The sequence below is a fragment of the Bubalus bubalis genome, chromosome X (genome assembly GCF_019923935.1).
Source record: "Bubalus bubalis isolate 160015118507 breed Murrah chromosome X, NDDB_SH_1, whole genome shotgun sequence".
In the NCBI taxonomy this organism is placed as follows: domain Eukaryota; kingdom Metazoa; phylum Chordata; class Mammalia; order Artiodactyla; family Bovidae; genus Bubalus; species Bubalus bubalis.
This window is the reverse complement of record NC_059181.1, coordinates 54,685,997-54,705,489: the sequence shown is the minus strand read 5'-3', so window position 1 is coordinate 54,705,489 and position 19,493 is coordinate 54,685,997. Positions and strand designations below refer to the sequence as shown.

Sequence of the window (19,493 nt, the reverse complement as noted above, 5' to 3'; positions counted from 1 at the left end):
GGCGAAGTAATGTCTCTGTTTTTTAATATGCTGTCTAGGTTTGTCATAGATTTTCTTCCAAGGAGCAAGCGTCTTTTAATTTCATGGCTGCAGTCACCATCTGCAGTGATTTTGGAGCCCAAGAAAATAAAGTCTGACACTGTTTCCACTGTTTCCCCATCTATTTGCCATGAAGTGATGGGACTGGATGCCATGATCTTAGTTTTCTAAGTGTTGAGTTTTAAGCCAGCTTTTTCACTCTCTTCTTTCACTTTCATCAAGAGGCTCTTTAGTTCTTATTCACTTTCTGCCATAAGGATGGTGTCATCTGCCTATCTGAGGTTATTGATATTCTCCTGGCAATCTTGATTCCAGCTTGTGCTTCATCCAGCCCAGCATTTAGCATGATATACTCTGCATATAAGTTAAATAAGCAGGGTGACAATATACAGCCTTGATGTACTCCTTTCCTGATTTGGAACCACCCTGTTGTTCCATGTCCAGTTCTAACTGTTGCTTCTTGACCTGCATACAGATTTCTCAGGAGGCAGGTCAGGTGGTCTGGTATTCCCGTCTCTTTAAGAATTTTCCACAGTTTGTTGTGATCCACACAGTCAAAGGCTAAACACTTAATTCAGTGCTATAGAATAGAGCTAAGCTTACTAGACAGACTGTAGAGGAGGGCCCAGTGGAGAGAGTATGGGACAGGCAAGGATATCGGGAGACTTGTGGTGGAGGTGGGAAGAACAAGGTCCTGCTCACTGTAGAGTCTCTGATAAAAGCAGGCAGGATACTCACAATCCCTAGAAAGGCTGGATAGAATCTACTCTGAACTTTCAAAGTAGAGTCACAGAAATGAGCCACCACAAGGCATGGGTTTTGAAATGTAACAAGGCTAGCACAAAATTATTTGCACTCTGCTTTAAACCATAAGTTCTCTGGACACTTTAGTTTCCTCATCTATTAAAAATCAGAGCTTAGTTATATGGAAATGCAAAATACCTAGAACAACTAAGACCATTCTTAAAAAAGAACAAAGTTGGAGGACTTTCATCTCCCAATTTCCAAACTTACTATAAAGCTACAGTTATCAAGACAGTGTGGTGCTTGCATAGGATAGATACATAGATCAGCGGAACATACATGAGAGTCTAGGGAAAAAACATTTATATTTAGGGTCAAGCAATTTTTGACAAAGGTGCCAACACAATTTGTTGGGGGAAATACAATTCAAAGGATAGTTTTAAAAAATGGTGTTGTGATAATTGGATATCCATGTGCAAAAAGATGAACTAGGTTCTTACCTAACACCACACATAAAAATTAACTCGAAGCAGGTCACAGACTTAAAGGTAAGAGAAAAAACAATAATTTTGGAAGAAAACAGAGTAAATTTTTAAGACCTTGGGTTAGGCAAAGATTTCTTAGATACAGCATCAAAATCATGGTCCGTAAAAAAAAAAATAAATCAATTAATAGGAACTCATCAAAATTCAAAACTTTTGTATATCATAAGATACCATTAAATGAAAAGACAAGCAATAACAACAAAAAAGACAAGCAACTGGGAAACAATATTTTCAAAACACTTATCTGATAAAGTACTTGTTTCTCAGCCCAGACCTGCTGTGAGAAAGAAGTTCTGGTGGCAGGTGGCAGGGGTGATGATGGTGGATGGAGGAGGGGCTTATTTTTCTTCCTAATTTCAATCCACCAGAAGAACTCTGAGGCTGCCTTAGGGTATATCTGCAGTACAAAAATACTGGAAGGTGCCAAGCAGGCCAGCCCTGAATGGGGTAAAATCAGTAGGTCCAGGGGAACCAGGTTAGGAACCCTAAGAACTAGTAGAGTGATCTTTGATACTTTGCAGCCTTGCCAAGCAAAAGCAGACCTGAAACTACTACTAGGACCTTGTCAAATTCTCAGAGACAGAACAAAGATAGAGAATTGGCTGAATCAAGTCAATGTAATCTGTTTTCACTAACAGTAACACAGTTAGCTGTATTTACACAGCAGTCCACAGGTCAAGACCATGAAGATGGCTCCAAGTTCAGAATACCAGTGCCGTCATCACAGATTTGGTCAACATTTGCGGCAAGCTGTCTTATTAGGCTAAGCTTCGGACTAATGTTTTACTTTCAAATGACGGACTCTTTACTTTTCAAAAGAGTTCTGTTGTTGTTTGTGATGTGGGGGATGTAGGAGTACATGTGTGTATTGTGATTGTGTGTTTGCATGTGGGCAGGGAAGTTTCTTTTCCTTACTTGTATTGTCCTGGGTGTTCATCTCTTCTGGTGTTGAATTCCAGAGAAATTTTAGCATCTAGTCCAATTCCAAAATAGTTGTTCATGACACGCTTTTCTTTGAAGCGTCTGAAATTAGCCAAAGGGAAGAGAAGAGTAGACATTGGTATAGGAAAGAAGTGCTATTATCACTGGGCTGCAGACTTTATCTGAATGTTCAAAACCAATGAAAGAAGGCCTATTCTACATTGGATACAAGGCTTAATATTCTTGAGAGGCACATGTAGACATCCTATTTAGTTAACAAGTAGCTTATTAGCTGTAAGAGAGGATACCCAGCCAGCTGGGAGGGTTCAGTGGGATTGAGACTCATAATGAAGAAGTCATCTTTGGAGACTGTCAGATATGAGTGGCCAATATTTTCTCCACATAAACTAGAGGGAAATAAGAGTCATTGACTTATTCCCAAAAAGAACCTTCAAGTATTTCATTTTTTTAAATTTTAAATTTATTTATTTTGATTGGAGGCTAATTACAATATTGTATTGGTTTTGCCATACATCAACATGAATCTGCCATGGGTGTACACGTGCTCCCCATCCTGAACCCCCCTCCCACCTCCCTCCCCATGCCATCCCTCTGGGTCATCCCAGTGCACCAGCCCCAAGCATCCTATATCCTGCATCAAACCTGGACTGGCGATTCATTTATGATATTATACATGTTTCAATGCCATTCTCCCAAATCTTCCCACCCTCTCCTTCTCCCTCTCCCACAGAGTCCAAAAGACTGTTCTATACATCTGTGTCTCTTTTGCTGTCTTGCATACAGGGTTATCGTTACCATCTTTCTAAATTCCATATACATGCGTTAGTATACTATATTGGTGTTTTTCTTTCTGGCTTACTTCACTCTGTATAATAGGCTCCAGTTTCATCCACCTCATTAGAACTGATTCAAATGTATTCTTTTTAATGGCTGAGTAATACTCCATTGTTTATATGTACCACAGCTTTCTTATCCATTCATCTGCTGATGGACATCTAGGTTGCTTCCATGTCCTGGCTATTATAAACAGTGCATATTAAAATGTATGATGAGAGGAAACTCTGTATTACTGTTTTTAGAGATTCTGAACTCCTTTTAGCACTTTCACATCCAAGGGCAAAGTGACCACACATTTGAGGGGGGAAAACCTTATAAAAGAAGGTAGATATATGTAGAACAAAAACAAACAAACAAAACAAGCAGTTTATTTGATTCTTTTGCATCCATCCATTAAAACCAGTGGTGTGCTGGAGGCAGTTCATATTAGCTTATGTAAGCTGATTATGCCTATAATTCCCAACTCTGCAATCAATGACATTGTATCAGTAGCTTGAAATAAGCCATAATGGGAAGGTATATAACAGGAATAAATCAGGACTTCCCACCTGCACCCACCCCGGGAGCTGGTTGTTAAATATTTTTCAGCACACCATTGATCAAAGTGATAAGTTCACTGAGGTCTCAGATATGAACTTAAGCCAGTGGCAAAGTGGAGGGAAGTGGGAGTTGAAAATGGGGGGAAGCTGTAGAAAACATATAATTGCTAACTGTCTTTCAAGAAACTAAAAATAGGTAGTTTAGCTACTTAATCACAGATTTTTTATAATTCACTACTAAACTGACCCTACATCTTTCATGTAAGATTTGCCTCCCTTGACTATAGTCCAGATATTGGGGTTTCTTTGACTGATATCACCAATCTTCTTAATGGAACTCAAAATGAGTGAGTGTGTTGGAACTTGGCTACTGGGAGTATTCTAAAGAGGTAGGGTTGCTGAGACAAATGTCTTTACATTTGTTTCCTAGTCCCCTAAATGCCCACTTATTTCTTAGCAACTTCAGTTGTTTACTATCAAAGGCAACAGTGAAAAACAGGTCCTTTGAAATGAATGAAGCTGTGATAATAATAATAACAACTATAATACATATAAACCTAACTATGGATGCCAAAGACTGAGCAATGTAAGTACTTTGGATAAATAAACTCAATAAATACAACAAACCTATGTGACAAGTTCTACAATTATCTCCATATTATATGTGAGGAAACTGAGGTTTGGTTGAACTATTTGTGTAAAGTCACACAATTAGTGAGTCAGCATCTGACTCTAGGTATCCTTATTCTACTCTCTCAACCAGAGAAAGGAAGAAGCCATAGAAAGGTAATAGGTCTATAAATACTTACATAGTTTCAGGTGTAAAATGTAAGTGCTCCAAATTGAGGTTTTCTAGGTCTTCACTTTTGAGAGAAGATATAGAAGACAGAGTACCAAGACGAGAACCTAGACACAAAAGATAGCACCTTGGTGTCAGATACAAAAAAGAAAGCCCTTCCCCTACTTTTATTTCACCCTACTTTCTCTGTTGGAACAGAGTCAAGCTCAATGACTTTCTTTTAGATAATATTCAGGGTTCTCATTCCAAAGAGGGATCATCTTGGATGGACAGGGACTTCCACTGAGAGAATAATAAGGCTGGGAAGACTGCTTGCTGGCAGGGAAACAGCTTCAAATCTTGGGTTTCATCAGGCCTTTTCAAAGAACCTAATGGAGTCATTACTTCTGGAGATAGGCATGGGGCCTTATAGTGTAGGGTTTCTGGAGAAGAAGGAGGGATCTCTATGGCAGAATAAGTGAAAGCGAACATTGATAAGTCATGTCCGACTCTTTGCAACCCCATGGACTGTAGTCCATGGAATTCTCCAGGCCAGAATACTGGAGTGGGTAGCCTTTCCCTTCTCCAACCCAGGGATCAAACCCAGGTCTCCTGCATTGCAGGTGGATTCTTTACCAGCTGAGCCACATGGCAGAATAGGATTAAGGCAAAAGGAAGATGCATGAAAATACTAAAGATATATTCTCTGAGAACTAGAAGACAGAGATGAAGCATAGAATAAAAGGAGAAAGATTCTTACGGTGTCTTGGGCTCATCTGGTTATTATCTTCTGAATCATCTTCTAGGAAGAAAGTTGAACTGAAGTTCTTAACCGATATTGTCTGTCGGCTTTGCTCATCAAGAACTACAGAGAAAAAAATGGAAGGAAGGAGGGAAGGAGGGTTGGAAGGAAGAAAGGGGAGGAAGGAGGGGGGACAGAGGGAGGAAAGGAGAAAAGGAGGATTGGTCATGTTTCTTGAGCATCTCTTTTGTTAACACCAGTCAGTGTATGGGGAGACAACGGAGACTCCCATTTGATCACCACCTCTGCTCCATGATGCTGTTTATGTTTTCAGTTTTTTTCTATAGGATTGGCACGTTTCTTTATGTCCATGCTTGAGCTTTCTCTGTTTTACTTGTTACTCTTTTCCCGTCACCCAGTAAATGTGGTTATGAGTAGAAGCTTGGGGCCAGGGGTAGGTGGAGCAGGATAGGAAACCCTCTGCTCTTCTAACTCCATTTTCATCCTATTTGCAATTCATTTACTCATGTGCCCTTTGTTCTAAACTTAACCCTCTAGGACCATGGCTTTCTTTCACTCAAATGTGTCACCAATACCCAGAATATTTGAGAAGTCGCCTTCCTTTCACCAACCTATATATTAATATCACATAGCTCAGGTGCTTGGCTTATGCCAAAGCCTATAGGTTCAATCCCTATCCTACCCAGGGGTGCCTTTCTCTGTCCCATGGCCACAAGCTATACTTCTAAACCTGACTTATGTATTAATGGAGCAGGCTGAGTACTAGTCGTGACAGTGTTATGGCTACATCAGATTGATCTGATCCCTGCTCCTTGGAAACTGTGCATGCGTGCATGCTAAGTCACTTCAGTCGTGTCTGACTCTTTGTGACCCTATGAACTGTAGCCCGGCAGGTTCCTCTGTCCATGGGATTCTTCAGGCAAGAATCCTGGAGTGGGTTGCCATGCCCTCCTCCAAGGGATCTTCCTGACCCAGGGGTCGAACCCACATCTCTTGTGTCTCCTTCATTGGCAGGCGGGTTATTTACCATTAGCGCTACCTGGGAAGCCCCCATGGAAACTACCTACAGAAATAGAGGCAAATAGGCTCTTTGGTTATTTCACACTGCAGAAGGGATATTTCCTTTTTTTTTTTTCTTAGAAACTTGGCTGAGGTTGTACCTACATGCACCAAGGCAGGAGAAGGTACCATAGGTAAAAGCTAAAGGCCAGCCAAAGGGACTTCCTTGCTACACGAACTACTGCTCAATTCCAATAGCTCAGGCAGAACACACTTGGTGTTAACATAATTTTCTGATCTGTTTTTCAAAGAAGCATTGTGAGAAGAAATGGAAACCAGAATGTTAAATTAAGAAGTTGGAGGAATTGAAAGAGCTTTCATACTCAGTTGGAAGCTTGTAGGTTGTCCTGAATTATGGGAAATGGCAATCAATGCCAGAGCTGCCAGGACCACTCTCAGGGCCCTTGTGCCTGATGAATACTGTGTAAGACATGCAGAGATGAACACTGTTTTCTTTCTAGAATCATCATAGGCTCAGTGGTTGGAAGGGGATAGGAGCAGGTGGAAAAAAATTCCATGGCTGGAGGTGGAAGCTGACAGAGCTTTGAGCCAAGCCTCTAAGCAGCTGTAATTGTTTAGGATGAGTGTTAGTTACAAAAATAAATAAGTAGCAAGAGTTTAGTCCCTGTGAGGTAGAAGGTGCCAAAGGGGCAGCTTATCAGGAGTGAGGCTTTTCAAAGTCAGTCTGAGGACTTTTTTGATGCTTTACGAATGCAGAATCTAGTCAAGTTTGGGTAGTGGTGTCAAATAGAAGACCCAGAGTGAGGTAGATCAGTAACCATCCACAGGAACCTTCTCTTTCCCCTCCCTCAGTCAGCACAACCCTGGAAACTTTACCTTGTTCAACTTGGAATATGATGAGTTTCAATGACTTTTGGAGATTCTGGGCCTTTGTTGCCAGCTCCAACTTGCACTTGGCTATGTGGTCTATTTGAGGGATGGAGGGCTTTCCATCTGCCTTGGCACTTTCTTTATGTGCTTTGGCACTCTTCTCAACTGCTGCATCCTCAGCAAGGATATCAATCAGGACACTGAGCTTGTCGTACATTAAGTCACTCTATATAGGGAATGAGACAGACAGGGCATTGTTGTGAGAAATTCATGCTTGAAAGGACAGAATGAATAGTTAGATAGCATGGAGAGAAGTGCAGAAGGGTAACAGTTGGCCAGGACACTGAGCATAGGAAGCTAAATGTGGGGAGATGAAAGTTTAGGGAAAGAAATTTTGGGTAGATGTGATAGGAGCCAAAGAGTGTTAGGGGGTTAAAGAGACATCATTTGTTTCTGAGCAGCTGCAGGCACCAATGTACGTTGCCTAGTCTTTCTCATGTCCAAATGGTCTGTAAAATGATATACAATATAGCAAGATTGAGGAAAGATAAACAAACGTTTCTGGATTGGTGTTTTCATGGGCATGCTCCTATGGATACGGATGTGGCTCTGCATGGGTGCCTGGTATCTGCTTTTGTCTGTGTGTATGTTTGGGGATGTACTGCATGATTATGGCCTGATTCCCAGCTCCATCACTTAATAGTTTGTGAACTGAGGCAAGTAACTTAATCTTGTTGTGCTTTTATATTCTTGAGAAGTTGTGAAGATTAAATAAGTGAATACATTATAAGTGCTTAGAACAGTTCCTGGCACAGAATAAGTGCTATAGAAGTATTAGCTATTATTGTTACTGTTATCATAGCGGTGACCATGGGTGTATTTCTAGCATGTATTCGTATGTAGTTTCAAGAATGTTCTGGTATACAGCCATGTGCATACATGTTGGTATATGCTTGTGTCTAGGTGTGTACAGATGCTTAACAGATGCTTAGGTACATGGTACATGGATAAGCATGTACAGTGCCACTCTATTTGGTGAAAGGTGGAAGTTCAGTGAGGATTTTCACCATCAGGGAGGCTTACCAGCTGCTTCTCCTTGCCCTTTAACGTTTCCTAGTGAGAGGGACATTTGCTTTTATTAAAAAATGGGGCTTTTGCCACAAAGAGTACAAGACAAAAGGATGGAAACTTACTTTCAAAATGACAGACTCAATTGCTGTATTGTTCTGCTTTATCCGGCTCCAGGCCTTTACAATATCAACCACAAAATCTTCCACTGCTGAGCACAGGAATCTGGAAAGATAAGATAGATGGCACAATGTGACATGGACATGAGGTCCAGAGCCCTTCTGTCTTATAATGTCATTAGTTTCCATCTTCCTCCTCTTCCTTCTCCCTCTCTCTTTTCTGATCTCTCCTTTCTCCTTCTCCTTGTCCCTCTCTCCCAACTCCCTCTCCTCTCTTTGTTTATTCTGATTCTTCATGTGCATTTGGGCAAATATGCCAGTACCTAAGAGAGTTTAACTAACATTTCTTAGCCCAAATTCCAAATTTCCAGAAAACAGAATTCAATTGGTATAACTTGGGTCCGGATTTCATTCTGGGTCAAATCAACTATGGTTCAAGGACCCAGCTAATTTAGTAGAAATATAATGACTTTGGTATTATGGCCCATGTAGGGACTGTTTCTCAAAAAAGAATGTGGTAGACTTGGAAGGACTCCACCAGAGTCCCAGGAGGAATGAATGGCCCACATATTTAGAAGAGGAGAATGTGTTGCTCAGCTATGAGAAAGCAGCAGTAGTAGGCACCACAGTGAGTTTTCCAGGTATTAGATGGAAAAGGTATCCCTACTAGAGGGAGCTATGCTATGCTCTTGAGTGGTATGGAATGTTGTGTTTCCCTTCTGTAACCCCTCTTCCAAATCTGTGGTTTGCAATTTTGTCATTTTGGAGTAGCAGGAGCCCTCACCCCAATCTCATCTTTTTTAAAAATTTGTTTTTCATAAACTTCCCACTCAGGAGGTTTGAGTTAGAAGAAATTTGATTTGGGAAGGTAAACATATGCTTTCTTTGACCTCAACCCCCAAGCTATTAAAATGAGCACCATCTCTGACTGATGGAACAGCCTATGAGAAAAAACACCCCAAAAGGTTGAGAGGCAAAGGAAGACTGACCTGGTTGCGATAATCGTCTCTGTCGGGTACTTGGCCTTCAGGATTTTGTTTAACTCAGCGGATGCAGATTCTAAGTGTTGGATGGCAGCAGCCTAGGGAGAAAATGAGTGTTCAGCCCTGGAATCTTAGCACTGTGTCATAGTGTGCTACACATCCCCACCCCTCATTATTTCCTACTGATGCTTTACCAGCAACACAGCTGCTTCTTTGAAAATAATACACTTAAAAAGAATTCTCATTGAAAATCTCCACAGATGATCTTAGATCTGTGGTTACTCTAAAAATAAGAGATGTATATTATTTACATCTCTTGCCTGAAGACTCCAGGCAAGAATACTAGAGTGGGTTGCCATTTCTTTCTCCAGGGAAAAATAATAACAGCATCCACTTATATAGAACTTGCTATGAGCCAGGCTCTGTTTATATATATATATATATATATACCTTTATAAGAGTCCTATGAAATAAGGATTATTATCCCCATTTCACCCAACAGAAAACTGAGGCATAGGAGAGGGAGAGCTGTTAAATGGTAGAGACAAGATTTGATTCCAGGTAGTCTGGTTCTTGAGTCTGCACTCCTAACTATAACTTATCTCACCCCTCTCTATCACCCTCTGTATTGAAATATATACCAAGATCTGATGATTCTATCACTTAAATATGTTTTAAATATGCCCTATTACCACTTCAGCAGTCCAAATCACCATCATATTTTGCCTAGACAATTTTAGCACTGCTTATCTTTTTTCCTTGCTTCTATGCTTTATTCCTTCAATTGTTTCTCCATATACCATGGAAATATTCTGCTTAACACCTTTCTATTAGATAGTGGAATAGATAGATGGATAGATATAGATAAAGTATAGTGAAATATCAATGGTAGAATCTACCATTCAAAATTTCCTATATGTTTGAAAATTTCATAATAAAATAAGAAAGTGTTCTTCTATAATTCTTACTGTTCTTAGGATAAAAGTTCAAATTTCCTGGGAGAGATCAAGACAGATTAGGAGGACATGGAATTCACTTCCACAGTGAACATGAAAAATACATCTAAATGTGGAGAAAGTATCACTGAAAACGAATTGGAGACTGGCAGAAAGACTTTTGTACAACCAAGGCTATAATAAAGAGCCATACAGAATCCGGTAGGAATGGAGGAGTAGCAATCATGTTGGGACCTGTGCCCTTGGTGGGGGGCATAGAAGATGAAGAGCATTACAAAGGCAGAGAGCTTCCCTGGGGAGTGAGCAGTTCAAGCCACATATTGGGCGCCACATCCCTGGAGTTTGACACCAGGAAGACAGGTCCCTTAAGCGGGTTAGAAAACCAGTGGGACTAATATGAAGGCTGTAAGAAACCTAGACTCAGAGGGATTCAAATCAAGAAGGCAGAGTAGGGGGATATGGAACTCAGCTTCCCCCATGAATATATCAAAAATACATCTACATGTGGAACAATTATCACTGAAAACTAACAGGAGACTGGCAGAAAGACTCCTATATAGCCAAGGCTATAAGAAAGATCCACACAGAATCACATAGGAGGGAAGAGAATCGATCATGATGGGATGTGTCCCTACGAGGGGATGTGTAGAAAAAGGGAGACTACATGGGTACATGCCCTCCCTGGGGAGCGAGCAGTGAGAGCTACATATCAGGCATTCCATCCCCAGGGTTCAGCAAAGGGGAGACGAGCCCCCTTGGCTGGTTGGAGGGTCAGTTGGACTAATAGGAGGGCTACAGGGAAGCCTGGACTCTGCTTGGAAGGAGCCCACGAACACTTACTAGCTCCCTAAGCAGTGTAGAAATGGTGGGTGAAACCACCCAGGGCTGACTGGTTTCCTCTGACCATTCTGGTGTGTGCCCCAGCCTGAGCCAAGCAAATGCTCTAGCACCATTAGCAGCTCCATACAGGACTAAGGGCTGCCACAACAAGGAAAAACCTTTGCAGTAAGATGCTATGGTGTCAGTTCAGTTCAGTCGCTCAGTCATGTCCGACTCTTTGTGACCCCATGAATCGCAGCACGCCAGGCCTCCATGTCCATCACCAACTCCCGGAGTTTACTCAAACTCATGTCCATCGAGTTGGTGATGCCATCCAGCCATTTCATCCTCTGTCGTCCCCTTCTCCTCCTGCCCCCAATCCCTCCCAGCATCAGTCTTTTCCAATGAGTCAACTCTTCGCATGAGGTGGCCAAAGTATTGGAGTTTCAGCTTCAGCATCAGTCCTTCCAATGAACACCCAGGACTGATCTCCTTTAGAATGGACTGGCTGGATCTCCTTGCAGTCCAAGGGACTCTCAAGAGTCTTCTCCAACACCACAGTTCAAAAGCATCAATTCTTCGGCGCTCAGCTTTCTTCACAGTCCAACTCTCACATCCATACATGACACTGGAAAAACCATAGCCTTGACTAGACGGACCTCTGTTGGCAAAGTAATGTCTCTGCTTTTTAACATTGCTATGGTGTAACTACCTACAATGGAGAAGAATCTGAAAATAGAATGTGTGTGTGTATAAAACTTTGCTGTACACCTGAAATATTGTAAATAAAATAAATAAGTAAAAAAGATGCTATGGTGGATAAAACCTTAAGTGGCATCTGAGCAGGGAGAGGGCATCGACTACTGGCAGTTGCTAAGTTGAAGCATCAGAGGCAGACAAGATCTCTGATGGCAGCCAGACCACCACAGCCCATCCCTCCACCCCTGCTGAATACCCACACTAGCCCCTCTTGCTCCAGCACTGTTGTACTTGGGTGAGGGTGCCAGTGCTGGGAGGGGGAAGAGCACACACTTAAAAGGAACTTTTATAAGTGGATTTTTGTATATGGAGATATCTGTATATATAGATATAGCAGGAGCTATATATAGCAGGTATTCCATCCCTGGGGTTCAGCAAAGGGGAGACCAGCCTCCTGGGCTGGTTGGAGGGTCAGTGGGACTAATAGAAGGGCTGCAGGGAAGCCTGGACTTTGCTTGGAAGGAGCCCATGAAAACTTGCTTGCCTGATATGTAGTCCATATATATATATATATATATATGTGACTTTTTCACATTATAGGCATTGCAGAAGGGAAAAAGAGAGAGAGAAGGGGGTTGAAAATGTATTAAATGAAATTATGGCTGAAAACTTCCCAAGCCTGAAAAAAGAAACAGATATCCAGGTATAAGAAGCACAAAAGTTCCCAAATAAGATGAACCCAAGCAGATCCACACCAAGACATATAATTAAAATGTCAAAACAAATTCTAATGGCAGCAAGAGAAAAATAGTCAGTTACAAGTAAACCCCCATAAGGCTATCAGCTGATTTCTTTAGAGAAATGTTGCAGGCCAGAAGTGTATGATAAGAAATATTCAAAATACTGAGAAGGAAAAACCTGCTACCTAGGATACTCTGCCCAGCAAGGTTATTATTTAGGAGAGATAAAGACCTCTTCAAACTAGCAAAAACCAAAATAAATGAGCAATACTAAACCTACTCTAAAAGAAATGTCCTACTCCAAATGAAAAAGAAGTAAGAATCTATAGGAAAGGGAAACTCCAAAATAGGAAAGGATTTAAGATAACCTAAATAAGCAAGCACATAGATTAAAAGGGCTTCCTTGGTGGCTCAGTGGTAAAGAATCCGCTTGCCAACTCAGGAGATATGGGTTTTGAACCCTGGGTCAGGAAGATCCCCTGAAGAAGGAAAAATTGTAAAATCAACTATAAAGAAATTAAACAGTGAAGGAAAAAAATGTAAAGATGTAAAATATGATTTAAAAAAATACAAAATGTTGGGGAAGGGAATTAAAATGTAGATCTTTTAAAATGTGTTTAAACTTAAATGACTATCAGTTAAAATCACACTCTCCGACATAAATCACAGCAGGATCCTCTATGACCCACCTCCCAGAATATTGGGAATAAAAGCAAAAATAAACAAATGGGATCTAATTAAAAGTAAAAGCTTCTGCACAACAAAAGAAAGTATAAGCAAGGTGAAAAGACAGCCTTCAGAATGGGAGAAAATAATAGCAAATGAAGCAACTGACAAACAACTAATCTCAAAAATATTCAAGCAACTCCTGCAGCTCAATTCCAGAAAAATAAATGACCCAATCAAAAAATAGGCCAAAGAACTAAACAGACATTTCTCCAAAGAAGACATACAGATGGCTAACAAACACAGAAAAGATGCTCAACATCACTCATTATCAGAGAAATGCAAATCAAAACCACAATGAGGTACAATTTCACTCTAGTCAGAATGGCTGCGATCCAAAAGTCTACAAGCAATAAATGCTGGAGAGGATGTGGAGAAAAGGGAACTCTCTTACACTGTTGGTGGGAATGCAAACAAGTACAACCACTATGGAGAACAGTGTGGAAATTCCTTAAAAAACTGGAAATAGAACTGCCATATGACCCAGCAATCCCACTGCTGGGCATACACACCGAGGAAACCAGAATTAAAAGAGACACGTGTACCCCAATGTTCATCGCAGCACTGTTTATAATAGCCAGGACATGGAAGCAACCTAGATGTCCATCAGCAGATGAGTGGATAAGAAAGCTGTGGTACATATACACAATGGAGTATTACTCAGCCATTAAAAAGAATACATTTGAATCAGTTCTAATGAGATGGTTGAAACTGGAGCCGATTATACAGAGTGAAGTAAGCCAGAAAGAATAACACCAATACAGTATACTAACGCATATATATGGAATTTAGAAAGATGGTAACGATAACCCTGTATGTGAGACAGCAAAAGAGACACAGATGTATAGAACAGTCTTTTGGACTCTGTGGGAGAGGGAGAGGGTGGGATGATTTGGGAGAATGGTATTGAAACATGTATAGTATCATATATGAAACAAATCGCCAGTCCAGGTTCAATGCAGGACACAGGATGCTTGGGGCTGGTGCACTGGGATGACCCAGAGGGATGGTACAGGGAGGGAGGTAGGAGGGGGGTTCAGGATGGGGAACACGTGTACCCCCGTGGCGGATTCATGTTGATGTATGGCAAAACCAATACAGTATTGTAAAGTAATTAGCCACTCAATATGCCAGCAAATTTGGAAAACTCAGCAGTGGCCACAGGACTGGAAAAGGTCCGTTTTCATTCCAATCCCAAAGAAAGGCAATGCCAAAGAATGCTCAAACTACCGCACAATTGCACTCATTTCACACGCTAGTAAAGTAATGCTCAAAATTCTCCAAGCCAGGCTTCAGCAATACGTGAACTGTGAACTTCCAGATGTTCAAGCTGGTTTTAGAAAAGGCAGAGGAACCAGAGATCAAATTGCCAACATCTGATGGATCATTGAAAAAGCAAGAGAGTTCCAGAAAAACATCTATTTCTGCTTTATTGACTATGCCAAAGCCTTTGACTGTGTGGATCACAATCAACTGCGGAAAATTCTGAAAGAGATGGGAATACCAGACCACCTGACCTGCCTCTTGAGAAATTTGTATGCAGGTCAGGAAGCAACAGTTAGAACTGGACATGGAACAACAGACTGGTTCCAAATAGGAAAAGGAGTACGTCAAGGCTGTATATTGTCACCCTGCTTATTTAACTTATATGCATAGTACATCGTGAGAAACACTGGGCTGGAAGAAGCACAAGCTGGAATCAAGATTGCCAGGAGAAATATCAATAACCTCAGATATGCAGATGACACCACCCTTATGGCAGAAAGTGAAGAGGCACTAAAAAGCCTATGCATGAAAATGAAAGAGGAGAGTGAAAAAGTTGGCTTAAAACTCAACATTCAGAAAACGTAGATCATGGCATCTGGTCCCATCACTTCATGGGAAATAGACGGGGAAACAGTGGAAACAGTGGCTGACTTTATCTTTTTGGGCTCCAAAATCACTACAGATGGTGACTGCAGCCATGAGATTAAAAGACGCTTACTCCTTGGAAGAAAAGTTATGACCAAACTAGACAGCATATTGAAAAGCAGAGACATTACTTTGCCAACAGAGGTCCGTCTAGTCAAGGCTATGTTTTTTCCAGTGGTCATGTATGGATGTGAAAGTTGGACTGTGAAGAAGGCTGAGCACCGAAGAATTGATGCTTTTGAACTGTGATGTTGGAGAAGACTCTTGAGAGTCCCTTGGACTGCAAGGAGATCCAACCAGTCCATTCTGAAGGAGATCAGCCCTGGGATTTCTTTGGAAGGAATGATGCTAAAGCTGAAATTCCAGTACTTTGGCCATCTCATGTGAAGAGTTGACTCATTGGAAAAGACTCTGATGCTGGGAGGGATTGGGGGCAGGAGGAAAAGGGGACGACAGAGGATGAGATGGCTGGATGGCATCACTGACTCGATGGACGTGAGTCTGAGTGAACTCCGGGAGTTGGTGATGGACATGGAGGCCTGGAGTGCTGTGATTCATGGGATTACAAAGAGTCGGACATGACTGAGTTACTGAACTGAACTGAAAGTAAATAAATTTTAAAAAATCACATAGATATAATTATGAGTCAACATATTTGAACCCCATGGTAACCACAAATCAGGAACCTGCAAAAGACATACAAAAACCAAACAGAAAGGAACCTAAGCATACTACCTAAGAAAATCATTAAACCACAGTGGGAGAAACAGAAGAAATAAACAGAGAACTATAAAAACAACTGGAAAACAAGTAATAGAATGAAAACAAGTACATGTGCTGTGCTGTACTAAGGTGCTTCAGATGAGATCAGTCGCTCAGTCGTGTCCGACTCTTTGCGACCCCATGAATCGAAGCACGCCAGGCCTCCCTGTCCATCACCAACTCCCGGAGTTCACTCAGACTCACGTCTATCGAGTTAGTGATGCAATGCAGCCATCTCGTCCTCTGTCGTCCCCTTCTCCTCTTTCCCCCAATCCCTCCCAGCATCAGAGTCTTTTCTAATGAGTCAACTCTTCGCATGAGGTGGCCAAAGTACTGGAGTTTCAGCTTTAGCATCATTCCTTCCAAAGAAATCCCAGGGCTGATCTTCAGAATAGACTGGTTGGATCTCCTTGCAGTCCAAGGGACTCTCAAGAGTCTTCTCCAACACCACAGTTCAAAAGCATCAATTCTTTGGTGCTCAGCCTTCTTCACCGTCCAACTCTCACATCCATACATGACCACTGGAAAAACCACAGCCTTGACTAGATGGACCTTTGTTGGCAAAGGAATGTCTCTGCTTTTGAATATGCTATCTAGGTTGGTCATAACTTTCCTTCCAAGGAGTAAGCATCTTTTAATTTCATGGCTGCAGTCACCATCTGTAGTGATTTTGGAGCCCAGAAAAATAAAGTCTGACACTGTTTCCACTGTTTCCCCATCTATTTCCCATATAGTGATGGGACCAGATGCCATGATCTTCGTTTTCTGAATGTTGAGCTTTAAGCCAACTTTTTCACTCTCCACTTTCACTTTCATCAAGAGGCTTTTTAGTTCCTCTTCACTTTCTGCCATAAGGGTGGTGTCATCTGCATATCTGAGGTTATTGATATTTCTCCCTGCAATTTTGATTCCAGCTTGTGTTTCTTCCAGTCCAGCATTTCTCATGATGTACTCTGCATATAAGTTACATAAGCAGGGTGACAATATACAGCCTTGACGTACTCCTTTTCCTATTTGGAACCAGTCTGTTGTTCCATGTTCAGTTCTAACTGTTGCTTCCTGACCTGCATATAGGTTTCTCAAGAGGCAGATCAGGTGGTCTGGTATTCCCATCTCTTTCAGAATTTTCCACAGTTTATTGTGATCCACACAGTCAAAGGCTTTGGCATAGTCAATAAAGGTGATTCAGTCATGTTCAATTCTTTGTGATCCCGTGGACTGTAGCCAGGTTCCTCTGTCCATGGGATTTTCCAGGCAAGAATACTGGAATGGGTTGCCATGCCCCCCTAGGGGATCTTCCCAACACAGGGATTGAACCTGTGGCTCCTGCAGCTCTTGTATTGCAGGCAGATTCTTTACAGCTGAGCTACCTGAGAAGCCCAGTAAGTACATACCAATAAATAATTAGTTTAAATGACTTTAAATGTCAATAGACTAAATATTCCAAAAGATAAAGGATTGCTGATTGGATTAAAAAACAAGACCCTTTAATATGCTGCCTAAGAGTTTAAGGGAAGCTCTTCGGGGCCAAAGACATACAGAATGAAAGTGAAGGAATGGAAAAAGATACTTTATGAAATCGTTAATGACTAGAAAGTGAGGGTATCAGTATTCATATAGAACAAAAAGACTTTAAAATGAAGGCTATAACAAAAGACGAGTGCATTATATAATCACAGAGGGATCAATATATAAAGAAGCTATTACTCTTGTTAACATGTATGTACCTAACACAGGATCCCCTAAATATATAAAGCAAATACTAGCAGACATAAAGGGAGAATTTGACAATCATACAATATTAGCAGAGGACTTTAACACTCCCCTGATATCTATAGACATATCATCTAGACACATAATAAGACAACAGTGAACTTAAATGACACAATAGACAAGTTGGACTTAAAAGATGTCTTACAAGACATTCCATCCCCAAATAGCAGAATACACATTCTTCTCAAGTGCTTATGGAATGTTCTCCAGGACAGATCACATGCTGGGCCACAAAACAAGTCTCAACAAATTTAAGATAGAAATTATATCAAGTATTTTTTTATGACCAAAACAGTATGAAACTAGAAATCAACTACAAAAAGAAAAATGGTAAAAGAACAAACACATGGAGGCTACACAACACACTACTAAAAACCACTGGGACAGGATGAAAGCAAAGAGGAAATCAGAAAGTCTCTCAAGACAAATGTAAATGGAAACACAATTTTCCAAAATCTATTAGATGCAACAAAAGCAGTTCTAATGGAGAAGTTAGTGCCACTACAGGCCCTTCTCAAGAAACAAGAAAAATCTTACATAAAACATCTTATCACCTAAAAGCATTAGAAAAAGAACAAACAAAACCCAAAGACAGTAGAAGGAAGAAAAAAAATAAAGATCAGAGAAGAAATAAATAAAATAGAGACACATGTACACCTGTGGCAGTTTCATGTCAATGTATAGCAAAAACCACCACAATATTGTAATTAGCCTCAAATTAAAATAAATAAATTAAAAAAATAAAAAACAATAGAAAAGATCAATGAAACCAAGAACTGGTTCTTTGAAATGATAAAATTGATAAACTTTTCACCAGGGTCACCAAGAAAAAAAGAGTGAGGACCCAAATAAAATAAAAATGAAAGAGGAGACAAAACAGCTAATACCACAAAAATGTAAAAAATCATAAGAGAATACTATGTTATATGCCAACAAATTGGACAACCTAGAAGAAATGAATGAATTTCTAGAAAAATACAGACACGTGTACCCCAATGTTCATCACAGCACTATTTATAATAGCCAGGACATGGAAGCAACCTAGATGTCCATCAGCAGATGAATGGATAAGAAAGCTGTGGTACATATAAACAATGGAGTATTACTCAGCCATTAAAAAGAATACATTTGAATCAGTTCTAATGAGGTGGATGAAACTGGAGCCTATTATACAGAGTGAAATAAGCCAGAAAGAAAAACACCAATACAGTATATTAACGCATGTATATGGAATTTAGAAAGATGGTAACAATAACCCTGTATGTGAGACAGCAAAAGAGACACTGATGTATAGAACAGTCTTATGGACTCTGTGGGAGAGGGAGAGGATGGGAAGATTTGGGAGAATGGCATTGAAACATGTAAAATATCATGTATGAAACGAATTGCCAGTCCAGGTTCAATGCACGATACTGGATGCTTGGGGCTAGTGCACTGGGATGACCCAGAGGGATAGTATGGGGAGGGAGGAGGGAGGAGGGTGCAGGATGGGGAACACATGTATACCTGTGGCGGATTCATTTTGATATTTGGCAAAACTAATACAATTATGTAAAGTTTTTTTTAAAAAAAAGACTGATTCAAGAAGAAACAATTTGAACAGAGTAATCACTACAAGTAAAATTCAATTTATAATAAAAAATTCCAGCTAAGAACAGTCTAGGATCAGATGATTTCAGAAAAGAATTCTAACAAAGATATTTGTTGCTGTTCAGTCACTCAGTCATATCTGACTCTTTGAAACCCCATGGACTGTAGCACGCCAGGCTTCCCAGTCCTTCACCATCTCCCAGAGCTTGCTCAAACTCATATCCATTGAGTCGGTGATGCCATCCAACCATCTCATCCTCTGTTGTCCCC

General features: G+C 40.7%; 1 protein-coding gene across 1 annotated transcript in view; it reads right to left on the bottom strand.

Annotated features, from left to right (window-relative positions):
- DGKK (diacylglycerol kinase kappa) overlaps positions 1–19,493 on the bottom strand; it is a 160,038-nt gene that overhangs the window by 7,652 nt on the left and 132,893 nt on the right. The window contains exons 12-16 of the mRNA XM_045164345.1: positions 9,254–9,345; positions 8,271–8,370; positions 7,084–7,303; positions 5,185–5,289; positions 4,456–4,552 (exon numbers count right to left, since the gene is read on the bottom strand). Coding sequence (XP_045020280.1) covers positions 4,456–4,552; positions 5,185–5,289; positions 7,084–7,303; positions 8,271–8,370; positions 9,254–9,345 — 614 coding nt within the window. The remainder of the gene's footprint in view (positions 1–4,455; positions 4,553–5,184; positions 5,290–7,083; positions 7,304–8,270; positions 8,371–9,253; positions 9,346–19,493) is intronic.